The sequence below is a fragment of the Hemitrygon akajei genome, chromosome 5 (assembly GCF_048418815.1).
Source record: "Hemitrygon akajei chromosome 5, sHemAka1.3, whole genome shotgun sequence".
Lineage (NCBI taxonomy): Eukaryota > Metazoa > Chordata > Chondrichthyes > Myliobatiformes > Dasyatidae > Hemitrygon > Hemitrygon akajei.
Window position 1 is genome coordinate 36,375,482 of NC_133128.1, and position 21,772 is coordinate 36,397,253.

Sequence of the window (21,772 nt, forward strand, 5' to 3'; positions counted from 1 at the left end):
GATAATCCTCAAGTCTAATGTAATGGTTCTTATCTAGAGTCTGATACTTTAATAAAAGATGAATTTCCTTTAGTAGCAATAACATCTAATGTGCAAGGCAAGTTGGAAAGCACTGGGTTTGCTGAGTTATATCTTTGAAACTATTAAAGAGATTGAGTTTAAAGCCAAAATTTTGGAAGCTACATTAATTGCATTGGGCTAGGTTGGAGAAATAGAATAGTTAAGGACTTTCTTCAAACTGTCTCCTGAATATTTTACATTGAACATGTGACTTAATCTATGGTATTGGTATTTGCAGTGGTGTCAACATCAAGAGACCCATATTACCCTGTGGCATTGGTCATGTAATCGTAAAGCCGTCCCCACGACAAAGTAAGATCATTTATAATCATAACTAATAAACTGATAGTTTGGTATTTTAGAGAAAATATAAATAGAATAATAGAGTAGTTCCTTGGCGTAAGTATTGCAGATTTTTCAAATAAAATACAGGTCCACAATCCCTTATCTGAAATCCTTGGGGCCAGTTGCATTTCAGAATTCAGAATTTTTTTGGATTTCAGAATCCCTCTTTATTGGCTCCGGGACCCTCCATGGATACCAAAAAAACACATATGCTCAAGTCCCTTATTTAACCTGTCTCAGTACAGGTGGACTTTAGGACCCAGTGGAGCTCCGGACATCCTCCCGTATACTTTAAATCATCTCTAGATTACTTATCATACCTAATACAATGTAAATGCTATGTAAATAGTTGTTATACTGTATTGTTTAGGGAATAATGACAAGAACATTTTTTTATTTCCAACAAAATCATTCAATAAAACAAAAATATACAGCTTCAAATGAACCAAATCAAACACATGGTAAATGACTTATTGGAATAAATGTAGAACATCACTGTCACTATAAAACTTCAGTAACTTGTCTTTCTGTTTCTTTAAATCATATACAGCGGTAGTTCCGACACCATATTCTTCACCATATTCACCATATTCTTTCTTCACTGATGCACCATGATCAAGCTTCTGCAATAACTCCACTTTCTGTGTTATTGATAATGATAGATGCTTCCTTCTCTTTTTTTCATTGTTACCCATAGGAGTATCTGCAGCTCTTTTTGACATTTTCACAGTGAAATTAAACACAAAGTCAACAGTGAACACAACATATCAGCGAACAGCAAATGCATGTGTAACCAGTACGAGCGCTGAGCCACAACTGGCGTCTGACGGCCTCTGCTAGTGCTGCCACGTCACACCTGAGTGACATCAGCTGTTGGTGAAGAAACACTTTGGTTTTCAGAGCTTTTTGGATTTCAGAATTTCGAATAAGGGATTGTGGACCTGTATAACTTAACAGTGTACATATTTATTTTTGGAATTACATAAACATCAGCTATATATCCTTTTAAAACTATAACTTATTCAGCAAAATGTACAGTTTTGTTGGGTTAATATTGATCCAGAATTTTACACTGAATATATTTATCAATTTATCAATGATGATGGACCATCATCAAACATACACTAAGCCTGAGCATTTCTGCCAGATCCGCCCCCCCCCCCCCCACCACAGCAACAGCAGCAATAAATAAAATTGGTGACTTATTCCACAGGAAATGAAATGGGTTAGAACTAGTGGTCAGCCAGCTACTAATCACTGCTGTAATGCACAAATTGTAGATGAAAAAATTACCAGTAATCTTAAACAATTTTGTCCATTTATTATTCATAATGTAACATTTCATAAATAAGGTGGTGTACCATTTGCTCTTGGTGCAGATATAGTATTGCAGTTAATCAATGTTCCCTCTAATTTGGAATGTGCGCAAAATTCTTGTGCTGTGCAATTTTTTGCCCAGAGACAATAACATGTGCACTAAATAATTAAATCATTTTTCAATATAAACAGTATAAATGAGCCAGTTCTAAAATCTGCAAACAAATCAAAAACTCCACATTGTCAACACCATCTGCATCAGAATCCAGTAAAGGAAATGTGATCGTGTACGATCGTGAAATATACTTAACATGCCAATGAGATAGAGGGTGACCATTTTTTGCGCGTAATTTAAATTCCTTTGTGTGCTACTGGCAAAAGGTGTGTACACACACAAACACACACACACCCCCACCCACCCACCCTAGTGGGAACATTGCAGTTAATATCTAATTAGTTTTGTAGATTGAGACATCTGGGTCCGATTTTTGAATAAACTACTTTCCAAGTTTATATTTGCTTCCTTAAAAACAGTCTGGAACTCTGCTATCAAATTGAGAAATGTAAAGCAAGTTGATTTTATTTATGGCCTGCCACTGCCCTACCTTTCCCTGCACTATCTCATAGTTGAAACAACATATTCAAACAGTATTCACAGGCTCTTTTTCCTGTGGGCCAAATATTCTGTCCCTAGGGATTTATTCTGGAAATCATCTGCATGATTTTTTTCCTGAGAATGTGGAATATTGATATTAAACATTACAGATTGAAACATATTTGGGTATTAGTTGGACTTGTGATATGGTAATGCAAATACACACTGAAAATTCTGCAGTTTTAGCTGTGAAAAGAGATGACCACAGATACTAGGACATGGAGCAAAATGATAAGTTGCTGGAAGAACTTGGTGGGTAGAGCAGTATCACTGGAGGCAAAAGAGATGCCTGACATTTTGTGTTGAGAGCGTAAAAAAGTATAGCATAGGAAAAAGCCGTTCTACCCACAGCGTTATGCCAAACTGATTAAATTAGTAATCAAACGGCCAACTAAACTAATCTCTGCCCGCTGACACAACATTATTAATGTCGTGTTTGGGTTTTTCCAGGGGTTTATCTCCTTTCTATGTAAGTTAAAACTCCTCATTTCAGAAAGTAATGGCAGCCTAGCATATTTTTTATCTCCATGTGTCTCACTTTATGTTCAGCCACAGATCTCAGGGAATGTGTTCGGGGCAAGCCAGTGGTATCACCGTCTGGCTTTTATTTTAAGAACTGGTGGATATCGACAACCTGTAATATTCGTCACTTTACCACTCCTGCAAAAATTACAAAGTGCCTTCGTGGGAAAAAAGTTCATCTGTTTGGAGATTCTACAATACGCCAGTGGTTTGAATACCTGACAGCTTTCCTTCCAGGTTAGTTTGATTCATCATTTGATCTTTGTAACAATGTTTCTCTGGCGGATTTAAATATAAAATGGAAATAAGACAGGACATAATTGCACTACTCTTGTAGAACTTAGAAACAAGATGGGGACGGTGAATCTCGTGGGGATGTGACTAGGCTTCGCTGTTGTCAGCACAAACCTGAGCAGGTGTGCAAAGAAATTTCTCTGTTTTCTTTTGTACATTGGTTCTTTGTCAGTCTTTATTTATGTATAATTTTCATAAATTCTACTGTATTTATTTTCCTGCAAGAAAATTAATCTCATGGTGACATATACATACTTTGATGATAAATTTATTTTGAACTATGATTGAATTGAATTTACTTAAATCTTACATCCATCCCATGTGAGGGAGTGAAAATCTTTGTGCTATGACTCCATCGCAATGTACAGAAGTAAATTTATAAGTCTACCAGCTTGTAGAAAGAAGCTGTCCCATAGCCTGTTGGGCCTGGCTTTAATGCTGTTGCAGCATTTGCCAGATGGAAGCAGCTGAAACAGTTTATGGTTGAGTTTCCCCAATGATCTTCCAGGCCTCCTTTACACACCTGCTGTTGTAAATGCCTTCAATGGAGGGAAGTTCACATCCACAATTGTGCTGGGCTGTCCGTACCACTCTGTGTGGTACCCAGTGATCAGGGTTGGTACAGTTGCCACACCAGGCATTGATACAGCCAGTCAGGATGCTCTAAATGGTGCCCCTGAAGAAGGTCTTGAGGATTTAGGGACTCATGCCAAACTTCTTCAGTCGCCTGATGTTCAAGAGATGCTAACTGGTGGGGTACGAGGAAGTGTAATGGAACTAGGAGTACAGATGCTTGGTTCATTCCAAACAGCACCACAAATAGACAGTGTTGAAAAAGACGTTTAGCACAGGCTGTCATCAGTCAGGGTATTGAGCATAGGAGTTTGGACATTATGTTGCATTTGTATAAGCTGTTGGTGAGACTACACTTGGAGTTCCGTGTAGAGAGTTGATCACCTTGTGTGTAAAACTGTATCACACTAAATGTTGAATTGACTGCATTGGTTGCTATGTGGTTGATAACAGGGTAACTTAACTGGCTGCTGTGAAGTGCCCTATTGTGGATGAGCAATGGTAGGAGAATGCCAGGTTGGTGTGACGCAGTGAACAGGCATCAGGAAGAATTTTACCAAATAAGTGGGAGGAATGTGATTAAGAGGAATGCTCTAAAAGCTGGCAGAGTCAACGGGCCAAAAGGCCAAATTCTGTGTCAGTAAAGATTATGAAATACAGAAACTCTGATAACCTGCCTATAGGAGCTCTCCAGGTTGCACAAGATCTGATGATGCAAATTCCCCCATAATTTTTAAAGCCTTTGTCAGAGCAGCTGTGTTAGTTGCAGAAATCCAAACATCTTCAGGAGTTATGGAAGTACTAATACATTCAAAAGGCAACAAGTCTTATTTTTTAAAAAAACTATTTTCATGCAAGTTCCCTACAGTAATTAATCAGATGCATTATCTTTAAGAATTTAGCTTCTGGCTTACAATGGGAGGCAACTTAATAGATTTACATTGTAAGCTAACAAGGCTAGCTCTTCTATTGATACTTATAAAATCCTTCATCAAATAATATCACCTCCATTGAATCCAGTAGATGGTGGCATGCACTGTCACAGCGGCCTCTCTGGATCCAGTCAAAGGTGTAATTGTTCATCCTGTCTTTTTTTTCCAATCACAAGACACTTTCCTGGTAAGTTCCTGGATTGAATGGAGCCTGACTTGTTGCAAATCATGTTGTTGCCCGGACTTGTCGAGTATTGTCATGGCAAAGGAGTGTGCGGTCCAGCAAATAGTGAAAATTATTAACTTGGACATTTTTATTGTGATAGAAACATAGAAATCCTACAGCACAATACAGGCCCTTTGGCCCACAAAGTTGTGCCGAAAATGTCCCTACCTTAGGAATTACTAGGGTTACCCATAGCCCTCTATTTTACTAAGCTCTATGTACCTATCCAAAAGTCTCTTAAAAGATCCTATTGTTTCTGCCTCCACCACCGTTGATGGCAGCCCATTCCACGCACTCACCACTCTGAATAAAAAACTTACCCCTGACTTTCCTCTGTACCTATTCCCCAGCACCTTAAACCTGTGTCCTCTTTCGGCAACCATTTCAGCCCTGGGGAAAAGCCTCTGACTATCCATATGGTCAATGCCTCTCATTATCTTATACACCTCTATCAGGTCACCTCTCATCCTCCGTCGCACCAAGGAGAAAAGGCCGAGTTCATTCAACCTGTTTTCATAAGGCATGCTGCACAATCCAGGCAACATCCTTGTAAATCTAATCTGCTCCCTTTCTATGGCTTCCACATTCTTCCTGTAGTGAGGCGACCAGAACTGAGCATAGTACTCCAAGTGGGGTCTGACCAGGGTCCTATATAGCTGCAACATTACCTCTTCTGATCACAAGACCCCGTTGGACATTGTGTTGTCAATGAGCCAGTGAACTGGGATTTGGAGTGTTCTACATTGCCAGTGTTCATTGATAACACAGACAGCAGCGGAACAACATTGCTTCAGTTGTTGCACAAAGCAGGTCCTCTTGTCCCAGTCTCAACTGCAGCAGCTGTCCGGAGGAGAAGACACCGAAGGTGATGTGGGAGGGAGCATTGTTCTCCAGTGTTCACTGAGTGGAAGGCAAGCTAGACTGCCTTCATCTGTGGCTGCACTAGTGCATAATGAGCTTGTTTTTGCAGAAACGTGGCTCAAAGGCAACATACCAGGCTCAATCAATCTACACATCATCAGGCTGAAGTTACGTTATTTTTGTTGACACTCCTTTTCTGCTGACGTAACTGTCTGACCTGTGTGTAACTGTTGGCTGTGTTTCATTTGGCTGTATTCATCTGTATGGTTGAATGATGGTGAAGCATAAAATTGAACTACTGTAAAGCCATCAATATTAATCAATGGATTTGAGACATTCTGACTGTGTACCATTGTAACTGCTCGAGGAAGACAAAAAAATGGTCATGTTAATCAACCTGATTAACATTGTTCATTTTTGACTTTTGGAAAAATTGGTTTATGGATATTCTCAGGAAAAGAACACTTATGTAATCCCTTTTTGACTCACCAAGCCCCTATTTCTCTCACATATTTTAAACTTAACTGATTTATTGAATATTGATTATAATAGTGTAAAATCTCCATACAAATGTGCAACATTTAGTTGTCCAGAAAATAAGCTAATAACACTGAAGTACCAGGTGTGCTGAATTATTGGGGTTTTGCTGCAATGTGAGAATTGTTAGAGCTTGGAATCTTCGGAGCAGCAGCTGACTTATTTACCTCAGCATACCCAACCTCAGTGCTCACGTGACCATAGTAGTTCTGCGGCTGCTCCAGACTAACCACTGATTAATGGTAACTTGAATACATTGATGAAATGGGATTTAACAATTGTAACATTAGCAATGTAATTGAATGTCAAGGGGGGGGGGGTAGATTATCTCCAAATGGAAATAGTCATAGGTTGGCACTTACCATATATAACTTGAGGAAACTAAATGGTAAAGGCTCCAGGATTCCACTGTGAGAAATGCCCCTCTTTATTCAGCTCTAACCTTGTGAGATAGTTAATTCAATGCCTCCCTTTGGAGTTATGTTGTTTAAAATGTCTATTCAATTTTCAAAAAAATTATGATCAGGATTGTGAATTAACAAGTTAAATATATTTTATTTAGGTCTTAAAATGTTTGATCTTGGCAACCATATCAAGGCTGGCCCTCTGTGTGCTTTGGATGTGGAAAACAAGATTATGCTGGAATATTGTGCTCATGGTCCACCAATCCAATTCAGAAGTCTTTCAAGCCAGCATTTGTATTATATTTCAAATAAATTGAATGAAATTAAAGGAGGGAAAGATACAGTTATTGGCATTACCATATGTGCCCATTTCAACACTTTCCCAGTGGGAGTCTACATCAGAAGGCTGCAGTACATTCGGAGATCGATTCTGCAGCTGCTCAGCAGGAATCCAGATACAGTGATTGTTATAAAGACTGGGAATGCACGGGAAGCTAACCAAGATTACATTCTTAACTACAATGACTGGTTCTCTTATCAACTCGATGTATTGATGAGAAGAATATTTGCACACATGAATGTTGCATTTGTGGATGCATGGGAAATGACCATAGCCCACTACCTGCCCCATAACATACACCCTCCACAAATTATTATAAAGAATGAAATAGATGTGTTTCTTTCATATGTGTGCCCTTCTGAAAAGGAATAAAGGTATTTGTTTACCATGCAAAGCAAAATCTACATAATGACATTGGAAATCTTAGATCTGTCTGTCTAAAATTGGTGCAATTTGAACCATAGAACCATAGAACACTACAGCACAGAAAACAGGCCATTCAGCCCTTCTAGTCTGTGCCAAAACTTTATTCCGCTAGTCCCATTGACCTGCACCCAGTCCATAACCCTCCAGACCTCTCCCATCCATGTATCTATCCAATTTATTCTTAAAACTTAAGAGTGAGCCCGCATTTAGCACATCAGATGGCAGCTCGTTCCACATTCCCACCACTCTCTGCGTGAAGAAGTTCTCCCTAATGTTCCCCCTCAACCTTTCCTGTTTCACCCTAAAGCCGTATCCTCTCATATTTCTCTCTCCTAATCTAAGTCGAAAGAGCCTACTCCCATTTACTCTGTCTATACCCCTCATAATTTTGTAAACCTCTATCAAATCCACGCTCATTCTTCTACACTCCAAGGAATAAAATCCTAACCTGTTCAATCTTTCCCTGTAACTCAACTCCTGAAGACCTGGCAACATCCTAGTAAATCTTCTCTGCAGTCTTTCAATCTTACTGATATCCTTCCTATAGCTAGGTGGCCAGAACTGTACCCAATACTCTAAATTTGGCCTCACCAATGTCTTATACAACCTCACCATAACAACCCAACTCCTATACTCAATACTTTAATTTATGAATGCCAGGATGCCAAAAGCCTTCTTTACAACCCTGTCTACCTGTGACACCACTTTCAGGGAATTATGTATCTGAACTCCCAGATCCTTTTGTTCCTCCGCACTCCTCAGTGCCCTACCATTTACTGTGTATGTCCTACCTTGATTTGTCCTTCCAAAGTGAAACACCTCACACTTGTCTGCATTAAATTCCACCTGCCATTTTCTGGCCCATTTTTCCAGTTGGTCCAGATCCCTCTGCAAGCTTTGAAAGCCTTCCTCGCTGTCCACAACACCTCCAATCTTAGTGTCAACAGCAAACTTGCTGATCCAATTTACATTATCATCCAGATCATCGATATAGACAACAAACAATGGTCCCAGCACAGATCCATGAGGAACACCACTAGTCACAGGCCTCCAGTCTGAGAAGCAATCCTCCACTACCACACTCTGTCTTCTCCCACACAGACAATTTCAAATCCAATTTACAACCTCTCCATGGGTACCTAGTGTCTGAACCTTCTAAACTAACCTCCCATGTGGGACCTTGTCAAAGGCCTTACTAAAGTCCATGTACAAAACATCCACAGCCTTTCCTTCATCTACTTTCTTGGTAACCTCTTCGAAAAATTCTACAAGATTCGTTAAACACAATCTACCACACACAAAGCAATGCTGACGATCCTTAGTGAGCCCTTGGCTGTCCAAATACTTGTATATTCAAACTCTCAGAACACCTTCCAATAATTTACCTACTACTGATGTCAGGCTCATTGGCCTGTAATTACCTGGTTTACTTTTGGAGCCTTTTTTAAACAACGGAACAACATAAGCTACCCTCCAATCCTCCGACACTGCACCTGTGGCGAAGGACATTTTAAATATTTCTGCCAGGGCCCCTGCAATTTCTACACTTGTCTCTGTCAAGATCCAAGGAAATATCATGTCAGGCCTGGGGGATTTATCTAACTTTATTCGCTGTAAGGCAGCAAGCACCTCCTCCTCTTTAATCTCTGTATGTTCCATGACACTGCTGCTTGTTTCCCTTCCTTCCATATATGCTATGCCAGTTTCCTTAGTAAATAGTGATGCAAAATAACTGTTAAGATCTCCCCCATCTCGTGAGGCTCCACACATAGACGATCACTCTAATCTTCTAGGAGACCAATTTTGTCCCTTACTATTTTTTACTCTTAATATACTTGTAGAAACCTTTTGGGTTTACCTTCACATTATCTGCCAAAGCAGCCTCATGTCTCCCTTTTGCCTTCCTGATTTCCTTCTTTAGTATTTTCTTTCATTTTCTATACTCTTCAAGTACCTCATTTGTTCTTTGTTGCCTATACCTGCTATACACCTCTCCTTTTCTTAACCAGATCGTCAATATTCCTTGAAAACCAAGGTTCTCTATGCCTGTTAACTTTGCCTTTAATCCTGGCAGGAACATGCAAACTCTGCACTCTCAGAATTTCACCTTTGAAGGCCTTCCACGAACTGAACACATCCTTACCAGAAAACAACTTATCCCAATCCACTTCCTAGATCCTTTCTTACTTCCACAAAATTGGCCCTTCTCCAATTTAGAACCTCAACTTGGGGACCAGACCTATCCTTACCCATAATTAACTTGAAACTAATGACATTATGGTCACTGGACCCAAAATGTTCGCCTGCACATACTTCTGTCACCTGACCTGTCTGGTTCCCTAATAGGAGATCAAGTATTGCATCCTCTCTGGTAGGAACCTCTACATATTGATTTAGAAAACTTTCCTGAACACATTTGACAAACTCCAAGCCATCTAGCCCTTTTACATTGTGGGAGTCCCAGTCAATATGTGGAAAGTTAAAATCCCCTCCTATTACAACTTTCTGTTTCTCACATCGGTCTGCTATCTCTCTACAGATTTGCTCCTCCAATTCACTCTGACTATTGTGCGGTCTGTAATACAACCCTATAGTTTTTATTTGAAGATGAATTCAATGCATGAATTAATTTGTCACTGTAAACAAGTATTTTGTCATAAGTGATTCATTTTTGGGCATTCTGTACCGGAAGCTTCAATAGAAGTAATAGCGTTAACTTTGAAAGGTTAGGAATTTGGGTTTTGAACATCTGGGTCATCATCTTTGTGTCTTCATCTGTCACGTCAAAATTGAAGTTGCATAGGAGGGCTATTATATAAAGGGAATAATACCCAATCTATTGGAATACATTCATGACTTACAAAATAACAATTTATCAAGCAACTGATTGTCATAATCCAAATTGCTTATTCTGTAAAGGATTCATTGAATATCAGAGAACTTGGGATTTGTTGATTTTGTGTCTTAAATTAGGTGCTTTTGAAGATTATCTTTATTGACATAGAAATTATTTGTTAATAATCATCTTGAAGCTAATATAGAATTAGACTGAAAGAATTCACAATGTTCAAAAACAGACCAGAGAACTGCTACGTGAGTGATGATAGATTAGATTCTGATATGGGTCTCTATTGTGGACTGAGAGTGGGAAGGGGCAGGGAGAGGGGAATCAAGGTTGGGAAAAGAGGAAGGGAGCACAAAGCACCAGAGACTTTCTGTAATGATCAATAAACTACTTGTCTGCAACTAAATAACCTTGGATTGGTGTGTCTATCTCTGCACCATTCCCGACATCCTTTGCTCCCACCATATTTACAAACTCTCTTTCTGCTGCACGTTGACAAATACATTGCTATACAAAAGACAGTCATATTATATACAGTGCCCATAAGAAGTATTCACCCCCCCATGGAAGTTTTCATGTTTTATTGTTTGACAATGAATTGCAGTGGTTTTAATTTGGCTTTTTTTGACACTGATCGACAGAAAAAGACTCTTTTGTGCCAAAGTGAAAACAGATCTCTAAAACAAACATACAGAACCTAGGACTTTTGCACAGCATTGCAAGTCTTACCCTCTTTCAGCGTTATCATAAATGAGCAAGCACAGTAATTGCTATACTTTGTAGCCTGGGAAAAACACACACTCAAGCCAACAAATACTTGTTAGGGTCTTTAATTCCTTTATCTATTTTAGATGTTTTAATGCAGAAAGAGGGTATCAAAATAAAAACAGCAACACAACTTTAAAAAGAACAGTTCCTGCTGTTACAATCTCAGCTTAATTTCAGTCCATTAATATCAACTAGTTACATATGCAGTATGAAAGTAAATAAATCAAAATATACAAAACCAATAGAGTAGTGGCAATTCTAAAAAAAATACAAACATCAGAATCTCACCAACCCTGTACCTTATATACAACATCAACATATAAATAAATACATCTTATCTTAATTAAGTATACTCGCTTAGGGACACACGTGCTCATGTATAGGCTAGACCCCCAAACGAGTTTTCCTCACCCACGCTACACAAACAGAAATTAACACATTCACATTACTCTGTTATATTCACATTCAGTCATGAAATAACAAAGTACGACAAAATAAACTTTTACAATATACTACCTTGTTGTTAAATTACTAGAAAAACTAACCTACTAGGCCGATAAGGAACTTCGCACAATCACGCTATCCAGCGCCGATGCCTTACTCGCAAAAATTTAAAGCATCCACATGTAAAACATGTCAAATTACCGATATTGTAGATTTACAAACAAGCATACTTGAATTTACATGGATATTATCAAATATTATTGACCTTTGCTTACCATGCCTGGGAAAAGCAACTCCCAGCACTCGACACAAACAAGAGAGAATCTGCAGATGCTGGAAATCCGAGCAACACACAGAAAATGCTGGAGGACCTCAGCAAGCCAGGCAGCATCTATGGAAAAAAGTACAGTCGATGTGGCATGCTGAAACCCTTCAGCAGGACTGGAGGGAGAAAAATATGGAGTCACATGATGGGAGAAGCACAAGGTGATAGGTGAAACTGGGAGGGGGAAAAAATGAAGCAAAGTGTTGGAAAGTTGATTGGTGAAAAAGTACAGGGCTGGAAAAAGGGGGAATCCAATTGGAGAGGACAGAGGGCCATGGGAGAAAGAAAACTGGGCGGGGGGAGGAGGAGCACTAGATGGAGGCGATGGGCTGGCAAGGAGATAAGGTGAGGGAGGGAAAAGGGGATGGAGAATAGAAAAGGAGGGGGGGATTAGCAGAAGTTCGAGTAATTGGTGTTGGGGGCTACTCAGACAGAATACGAGGTGTATTCGGACTGTGGCTTCATCGCGATGGCAGAGGAGGCCCTGGATTAACGTGTCAGAATGGGAAGGGAAAGTGGAATGAAAATGGGTGTCCACTGGGAGATCCTGCTTGTTCTGCTGCGCAGAGCGCAGATGTTCAGCGAAGCGGTCTCCCAATCTACGTTGGGTCTCACTGATATACAGGAGGTCACACCTGAAGCACCGGGTACAATGGATGACCTTGTTCCTTCTTCCATGGCCTTCTGTCCTCTCCTATTAAATTCCCCCTTCTCCAGCCCTGTAACTCTTTCACCAACTTCCCAACTCTTTACTTCACTCCCACCCGTTTCATCCTCACCCTCCAACTCTGACTCAACTTTTATTTCTTCAGTCCTGCTGAAGGGTCTCAGCCCGAAACGTTGACTGTACTCTTTTCCATAGATACTGTCTGCCCTGCTGAGTTCCTCCGATATTTTCCATGTGTTCTCAGCAATCGCCATTCATTCAGGAACTTTGTAACTCTTCCTCCACACCACATGTGCACAATGACGTCACCGGTTTCTCTTAAAGGCACTTTAGCATTATCAGGGTGAATACACAAGCACACTTTAACAATAAAATTTAATATTAACGGTCACCTGATACATATAATACAAAGCATGGCTAATAATTTATGTTGCAACATACAAGGAGCTATAAAAGAATGATGTGCTATGAAATACAAACTTCAAGACAACTATTTGAGCTTAATAGCTATGACATCATGCAAGTTCTGTACTTACAGTAGGTTCATTTAAATTTATGTAAACTATGGTTGTAATACAGTGTACTGCTGCTACAAAAAGTTAATACTCAATATGCATGCCCGTGACAATAGACTTGATCTTTAACTTGTAATTGAAAATGCCATGCTCCAAATGATATTTAGTACTTAATGTGATATGGACACTGCCCTCTTAACATATTACACATAAAAATAACATAATGGAAGTTTCCATGTTCTGTCACTACATTCATAGGACACAGACACTGAACTACTTGGAACAGGACTAGATGTGTGAAGGAAGCAAGGGAAGAAGGGAAGATGGGACGCTGTACCTGACACCGGCCCCGGACCGGACAAGGACTCCAGGCCTGGGCTAGGACCTGACGAGGATAAGGAACCAGGACATGGAACTGGGGACTAGGAGCCTCAGCTTGGACTCCGAGCCAGAGACTGGACAAGGGCCCAGAACCTGGGTCTTGACTCGGGCTCGGACTCCAGAACCCAGCGAGGACAAGACGTAGCTACAGAACGAGGAGAGGCACAGGGCTGGACGTGAGACTGCTGGACGGGACAAGGGAACCTCAGCACAGGACGAGGGAATCCCAGCACCGGGCAAGGTACTCCTGTGCTGGGTGAGGCACATGGACATGACAAGAACCCAGAGCCTTAGTCGAGGGAGAAACAGGAACATGGAACACCAAGCCAGGACCCCTCCTTGGGTACAGGATGTAAGGCTGGGACTCATTACTCAGAACGCTGAACACAACGAGACAATTCCCGGTTGCGGCAAAATGGCCAGACCTTCCTAGCGAAGGCCTGGACACAGACAGACAGTTCCAAACAGGGCGAGGCTCCAGGCAGGAAGGTGAAGAGAAGGGATACAGACAAGGGGTTTGGACAGGAGCAATCCAGCAGCCTGAGGCGCTCTCTCTCTCTCTCTCTCTCTCTCCTCCTCCCCCCACCCAGCTTAATGGTGCATTACCGCCACCTTCTGCTCCGGAGTGTGCGATAGACTCACATTCTCAATCCCTTCACCCAATTGCTCACACACACATACCCTAACCTACACTTTATCCTCCCATCTTTGGCCATCCTAGTACCCTATTCCTGTTTATCCATCATATCCTACTAAAAAAACCCTGTACCCCTTAAGAAAGCTAAAAATACCCTAACCTGTGCTCTCTCACCCATGCCCAGCAACCCTTTTAATGTGAATTCCTGCATTCCCAATTCCCTTAGATTAATTCTCATCATCTCTCTCTGTATCCCATACTTCCTGCAACTCAGAACTACATGTTCTACTGACTCCTCTTCCTGACATTCCTCACACAATCCTGTCTGGTGTTTCCCTATCAATTTCAATGTTTGGTTTAGTGCACAGTGCCCCAGCCTTAACCTAGTCTACACAATTTCCTCTCTTCTGTATCTACTACCTACAACACTTTGTTGTACTTGATATAAATGCCTCCCTTTCCCCTCCCTGTCCCATATTACTTGCCACATTTGGTTGATTTTTTCCCAGATTACACAATTAACCTCTGCTTTACTGATACTAATGTGCATTTCTATATTTTCTTTCTTTAATGCCCTCTTTGCCAACTCATCCACCCTTTCATTCCCCTTCACCCCTACATGAGCTGGAACCCATAGAAATTTAACCTGACCTCCCTGACTTGCAGCTCTTGTGACTGACTGAAGGAATTCATGAAGTACATTTTGCCGGCTGTTTGAGTGAGAAGACCTTAAACTTGCTAGAACTGAAGATGAATCTGAGCATATCAACGCTTTGTCTAGTCCAGCTTTCTCCACCCAACGCAACGCAACCAACACCGCCATCATCTCCACTGTATACACCGCTAACTTATCAGATGTACTTCTGCTGATTGCAATTGCTTTTGCTGTTATAGCCACCCCAAACCCTGTCACTCCTGTTTCAGGTTCCTTAGCACCATCTGTATAGACCTGAGTATAATCACTATACTTTCCATTACATGACATTTAAATGCACTTACCAAATCAGTTTTATATTTTCCTTTCCTTTTTACCTCTAACAAATGCCAGTCTACGTCAGGTCATACAAGCTTCCATGGAGCTACAACCGGATAAACTACTGAAGGACTTATCCTTAGATCAAACACTCCACATGATCTAGCAATATCATTCCCTACCCGACTAAAGTTTTCCCTCTGAAACCTCCCATTTTCCCAGGACTCCTGCAACACTCCTTTAGCAGGGTGAGAATCATTGTGTCCCTGCAAATTAGCCCAGTAGTTTGCCATCAATTGCATCCTTCTTAATTCCAAAGGCATTACTCCCATTTCTACCTGCAGGGCTGACACTGGTGATGTTTTAAAAGCCCCACTGCACATTCTCAAAACCTGAGCCTGAATCACATCCAGTTTCCTTATAAGAGACCTAGCTGCTGATCCATATGCTACACTTCCATAATCCAACACAGATCTTACTAAAGCCACATACATTCTCTTCAATGCTGAACAACTTGCTCCCCATTCCCTACCAGTCAAACATCTCATCATGTTTATTACTTTTTTACATTTCTCCTCAACTTTCCTGATATGGTCTGCTCATGTTAATCGTGAATCAAATATAACTCCCAGAAATTTAAATGATCCAACCCTTTCTAATTCAATCCCATACATCCTTAACTTCTTCCCTACCTCAATCCTTTTCCTAGTGAAAAATACAGTTTGAGTTTTTTTCTACTGAAAATCTACATCCCCAATCATAACCCCACTCTACCACTTCATCAATTGCTCCTTGTAGTTTCCTGATTATATGCTCCATGTTCCTGCCTCTTTTCCACAAGGCCCCATCATCCACAAACAGTGACCTACCTATATCCACTGGTACCTTTGTGAAGACATCATTGATCATAATGATGAAAAGTAATGGGCTAATCACACTACCCTGAGGTGTGCCATTTCCCACTATGTACTGTTTTGATCATTCTGATCCAATCCAAACTTGAACTTTTCTACCGAACAAAAAATCTTTAATCCAATTAAAAACTCTACCCCCAACCCCCATCTTGTGCAGTTTAATTAATAATCCTTCCTTCCACATCATATCATAGGCTTTTTCAATGTCAAAAAACACTGCAACTACTGATTCTTTATTTGCCTGGGCCTTTCTTATTTCAATCTCTAACCTTATCACTGAGTCCATGGAATTCCTTCCCTTCCTAAAACCACTGATAACTTGCCAGCATTTCTCTCTTCTCAAGATCATACGATAACCTTTGTGTTATCATCCTTTCCATTAACTTACATATATTTGTTGTTAGTGCTATTGGCCTGTAGCTAATGAGTTTTGACAGATCCTTGCCAGGTTTCCTTATTGGAATTACTACTGCTTCTTTTCATGCACTTGGTAATCTTCCCCTCTCCCACACTCTGTTATAAAATGTTATAAATGTTATAAAATAACTTCAAGAGCGCTCCTTCTCCTAGATTTTTTAGCATAACATAACATATTAGATCTTTCCCTGGGGAGGTTGGTCTCGATCTCTTTATTGCTCTCACCATTTCTGCCAAAGTAAATGGATCATCAATTATATCATCTGTTTTTTTCCTCCTGTTTAACACACCTGGGTATTGACTCATTGTTCTTTACCTTCTCCTTCTCCCTTCTTCAGGCAAATTTTCTGAACTATGTATCATTACAAATGACTTGGCCATGATCTCAGCCTTATCCCTGCTGGAGATTGCTGTTTCCTCCTCAGATATCATTACTGGATATTCCCAATCCCTTCTATCTCCCCCCCCCCCATCCTCTTAATCATTCCCCATACCTCTCCCACAGACGTTGTTCTTCCTATTTTGTTGCAAAAACTCCTCCAACTTGCCCTTTTAGCTTGACGTATAGTTCTTCTCACCACTGCCTGTGCCTTCTTATATTGAATCAAATGCTGCATATTATGGATCCTTTTAACTAGCCTGAATGCTCTATTTCTGTTTTTTATAGCCTGACAACATTCCTCTGTCCACCATGGAACCAGTTTTCTATTCATCCTATTTTTACTCCTGGGTATAGATCCTTCTGCTGCCATAATAATTGCTGAAGTCACCACGACTGAATCTGCAGATGCTGGAAATAAAAACACAAAATTCTGGCAGAACTCAGCAGGCCAGACAGCATCTATGGGAGGAGGCAGTGACGACGTTTTGGGCCGAAACCCTTCATCAGGAGTGAAGTAACATGGGATGGTCGAGGGGGGATAAGAAGTCGGGGGAGGGATGAATTAGAAAGCTGGGAAGTGATAGGCTGAAGGGAAATGAAGTCACCTGACTGTTTAATACATCTATATTTCCAGAAATGTCAATCTTTGTCAATGCTTCTTCACTTAACTTCTGGAACTTACCCTAATCTGCTTTTCCAAACACCCACTTTCAGATTCCACCACCTGGTCTTACTTCAACTCTTTCACCCACTGAACATAAAACTGGGTAGTGATCACTGTCTACAGTTGAAGCAGTGCAAACTCCCCAGTTACTAATGCCAGCCAAGATATTAGACACTAATGTAATATCTAATACCGACTCAGTTCCTGTTGTTATGTTTATCCTTGTTCCTCTCCCATCATTTATACACACCAAATCCCTTTCCTCCATCAAATCTTCAATTACCTTTCCATTTGAATCTGTAATCAGATCCTCCCAAATTGTGCTGTGATCATTGAAATCTGCACACCACACTACTTTATGTCTGTTTTGTCCTTGTATCCTTAATAGGCTGTCCAAATCCAAACTTTTACATGGATTGTAGTAGTTAATTATAACCACTCCCTCCCCTCTCTCCCACAGTTCCACCACTATGTATTCCTGATCGTCTCCTTTTTCCAGTACCCTATATGGTATACCTTGCTTGATTAACATAGCACAACCCCCTCCTCCCCCTAGATTTCTATCTTTCCTTATTACTGTATACCCATATACCACAAAGTCTAAAGTTGGTTTCAAACAAGTTTCCTGAATACACACTACATCTGGTTTTACAACCATTTCCTTAATAAAGTCCTTAAATTCCTGGCCATTGGCCAGTAAACTCCTTGCATTCCATTGCAAAAGAATCACCATAATGAGTATTAACCAACCTATGACACTTCCTGGCTTGGCTGATTAGTGAGGTTCTCCCTCACTTCTTCCCATGTCAGTCCTACTAACCCTAAATGGCTTAATGCTGCTTTGACCACCAGCTGAATTTTGTCACTTTTTGACTTTACCTCAGCCATACTATTAATCAATCCTGCAATGAATGTTACTAGAGCCTTTTTGTCTACATAAATCCTGTTATTTGTTCTTTGCTGCATTTCTCACATCCCTATAGCTCCCTGTTCATTAGGAGCATTATTCTGTTCTCTTGACATTCTTACAGCTTCTGCATAAGTGATCTTTCTTTTCACTCTAATTTCTTGAATTTTGTTCTCCCGTCTCATAACCTCACACCCCCTATATGCCACATTATGAGCTCCTCCACAATTACAGCATTTTGGTTGCACTCCTGTTCCGCACTTTCCATATTCATGATCACCCCCACATCTAGCACATCTCCTCTGCCTTTTACAGTTTTTAGCTATGTGTCCAAACCTTTGACAATTATAGCACCTCAATGGCTTTGGCACATATACCCTTACTGGGTAACTCATGAAACCCAGGAACACTTTCTCTGACACTCCTTCAAATTCAATCAATACTGCTTCACTTTCCTTTTTCATTCCCTCCTTTGTTCTTTTCAGTCTTAGAACATTAACTACCTTTCCCCCTTTGATATTCCTCTTTAAATCCTCCATGTTTATACTCATTGGTACACTCATAATCACTCCTTTACAACCACCATTTCGTGCTCTCACCCTCCCTGTATATTCCACCTTGCATTTTCCCATCTCTTTTAGATTGAGTGCTTTCTCAAGTTGTTCCTCATTCAATAGATGGTCATCATTAAGGACTTTTGCAAATACTATTTCCCTGATCTTATTTGCCAGAGTTGTTGTTAGCACAAATGGATTAATTTTCTTCATGTGTCCTTGCGCCTTCTCATTAAACCTAATTATGACAACACCTCCTCTCTGAACGTGTTCATCTTCCTCACTTTCAGAACTCTCTCCACTGTCATTTCTTATTCTTTTATTCCCTTTGTCTCGGTTTTCATTCATCCATCCCCTCACTATCTCCTCATTCCCTTTATTTCTCCCTTCACAATAATCCATTTCTCCTCAGCTGCCTATCTCTGATCCCAAATCCCTATCCCGCTCCTTCCCCTCAACAAGTTCCCAGCCACAGCCGGACCGAGAGCTTTCGCAGCCCGAGGCTGAATCTTGAAGCTATTTATGAAGCCAGCCCAAACAAGAATCAGGTGCCTCTACAGAAACTGGGGAAACCCTGAAAACCTGGAATAAGGAGCATAGACCAGACCGTGAACCGGAATGCGGAATTCACGGACCGGACCATGACAATAGCAGTACCCTTGACGGCAGCAGGTGCAGTTGTTGTTTTATGCACACAGTACAATCTTTGAATGTAAAGTGACGTCTCGGCCGGAAACGTCGACTGTTTAAAAGTTTGAAAATACATTTACTATCAAAGTATGTATAAAGAAGACAACCCCGAGGTTTCTCCTCCCACGGAACAAAAAAAACCACCATGGAACCCGTTCAAGAAAACATCAAACACCCAACTCGCGAAAAAAAACACATTGTGCAATCGGCAAAAGTGAGAGAAGAACACATAAAATATTAAACATCAAACCTGGAGTCTAGTAGTATTCAGAGCCGTCGGTCCACTGCTGATGGCAGAGCTGTTCTTCAAAGTGCCCCAGATCACATCGATCATCCTGATCAAACCACTCAAAAACAGCAAAAAGAAACTAGAATCCAGGAACATTTGCAACATTAATCGCAAAGTCTCCCAAAACAAGTCCACAGCCTCGCTGTTCAATCCTTGCGACGTGGATCCCAAGGCTCGTGCACTTTCCTCTGACAGCAGCTAGTGAGCGGGAGAGGAAGGCCGTGAAACCCTAGCAAACAGTACCGACCACCCGTCCATCCTCCGCTCTCGTCCTCGTTGACTTCACCCTTGCTCGATGTCTCAGTTGGAGCGAAGCAATGGAGTTAGTTGAACGTGGGCTCACGCCAGGCTGAGTAGCAGAATCATAACCCTCGACCCACAGGCTCGTAATGAGTTAGCTATTACCGTGAATCCAACCTTTCAGTAACATACTATAACTCTGCAATGTGTGGGGAATAGTGATGAGAAGGAGAAGGTAATTTCAAATTAATAAATACGCCCAGGGTAAATATGATTCGGGTAAACACAGCACAAAAGTTTGAATGTCCCTTTAAGGGAAAATGAGACTATCATTTGTCTGAACACTGAAAATTCACCGTTCGCCAGGAAGCAATTGCTTAACTCACAGCAACATAAACTTAAATTAGAATTGTATGGACAGAATATTTTAACTGTAACAAACAAGATAAAGAAAGGGGTCCATCACACACATATAGTGTGCATGTAATTATTGGAGCTCATGATTGTGTAATCAACCAAATTTGCTTCACTTTATTAGCTCACGGTACCGAACAATTCTGGCCAAAAACACAGTAAAAGTGAAATGTCAATTAATATCCAAACCATTCTCTGCACAATGATTTTCCAACAGCAGTATCTTTCCTTCCAGAAGGTTCTGTGAGCATTTCAGTATGTTCTTCACTCGTGTTTGTCGTCCCTCTCCCTCTTCTTTGAGCTCCTTCCAGAAAATGGCTACCCCAGATCCTTCTAGAATCTTCCGGGCATCCTTTTAGCCAAATGCTAACAGGACAAATCTTGTCAGCTAAGACAACAAGCCTAATTTGTCAATCAACTGAATTACTCAATTAGAAAAAAAAACATACAGCTCAATACAGGCCCTTCGGCCCACAAAGCTGATGTGATTTAATTAAAGGATCACGTTGGATTTTGATAAAATCTGCAGAAAATAAAGTACCCAACAGTATATCTCTATTAATAAAATGAAGCATGGTCTTAAACCAGGGATATACACGTATTTGAAAGCAGTAAAAAAAGTTGTTTGATGAACTGGCTGCAGAACGTCGCCGTTGGTCGCGTTCTTCACTGGCACCATCTTGAAGGAATAATTTTGGTACTTTAATTTAATTTTGGTACTTTATTGTCGCCAAACAATTGATACTAGAGCATACAATCATCACGGCAATGTCTGATTCTGCGCTTCGTGATCCCTGGAGTACAGATCAATAGTAAATATACTAAAAATTTAAATTATAAAATCATAAATTAAAAAAGGGAAAGTAAGGTAGTGCAAAAAAAACGAGAGACATGTCCAGATATTTGGAAGGTATGGCCCAGATCCGTTCAGCAGTCTTATCACAGTTGGAAGGAAGCTGTTCCCAAATCTGGCTGTACAAGTATTCAAGCTCCTGAACCTTCTCCCGGAGGGAAGAGGGACAAAAAGTGTGTTGGCTGGGTGGGTCGTGTCCTTGATTATCCTGGCAGCACCGTTCCGACAGCATGCAGTGTAAAGTGAGTCCAAGGATGGAAGATTGATTTGTGTGATGTGCTGGGCTATGTTCATGATCTTCTGCAGCTTCTTCTGGTCTTTGACAGGACAACTTCCATACCAGATTGTGATGCACCCTAGAAGAATGCTTTCCACGGTGCATCTATAAAAATTAGTGAGGG

At 40.7% G+C, this 21,772-nt stretch overlaps 1 protein-coding gene across 2 annotated transcripts in view; it reads left to right on the top strand.

Annotated features, from left to right (window-relative positions):
* The window catches only part of LOC140727640 (NXPE family member 3-like), a 68,766-nt gene that overhangs the window by 11,432 nt on the left and 35,562 nt on the right, over nt 1–21,772 (top strand). Inside the window, exons 3-5 of one of the 2 annotated variants that reach the window (XM_073045249.1) lie at nt 299–372; nt 2,927–3,136; nt 6,885–10,719. In XM_073045249.1, the coding sequence (XP_072901350.1) occupies nt 299–372; nt 2,927–3,136; nt 6,885–7,438 (838 nt within the window). In that variant the 3' untranslated portion in view covers nt 7,439–10,719. Of the gene's footprint in view, nt 1–298; nt 373–2,926; nt 3,137–6,884; nt 10,720–21,772 lie in introns of those variants that run through there. The other variant, XM_073045250.1, reaches the window with a different exon arrangement.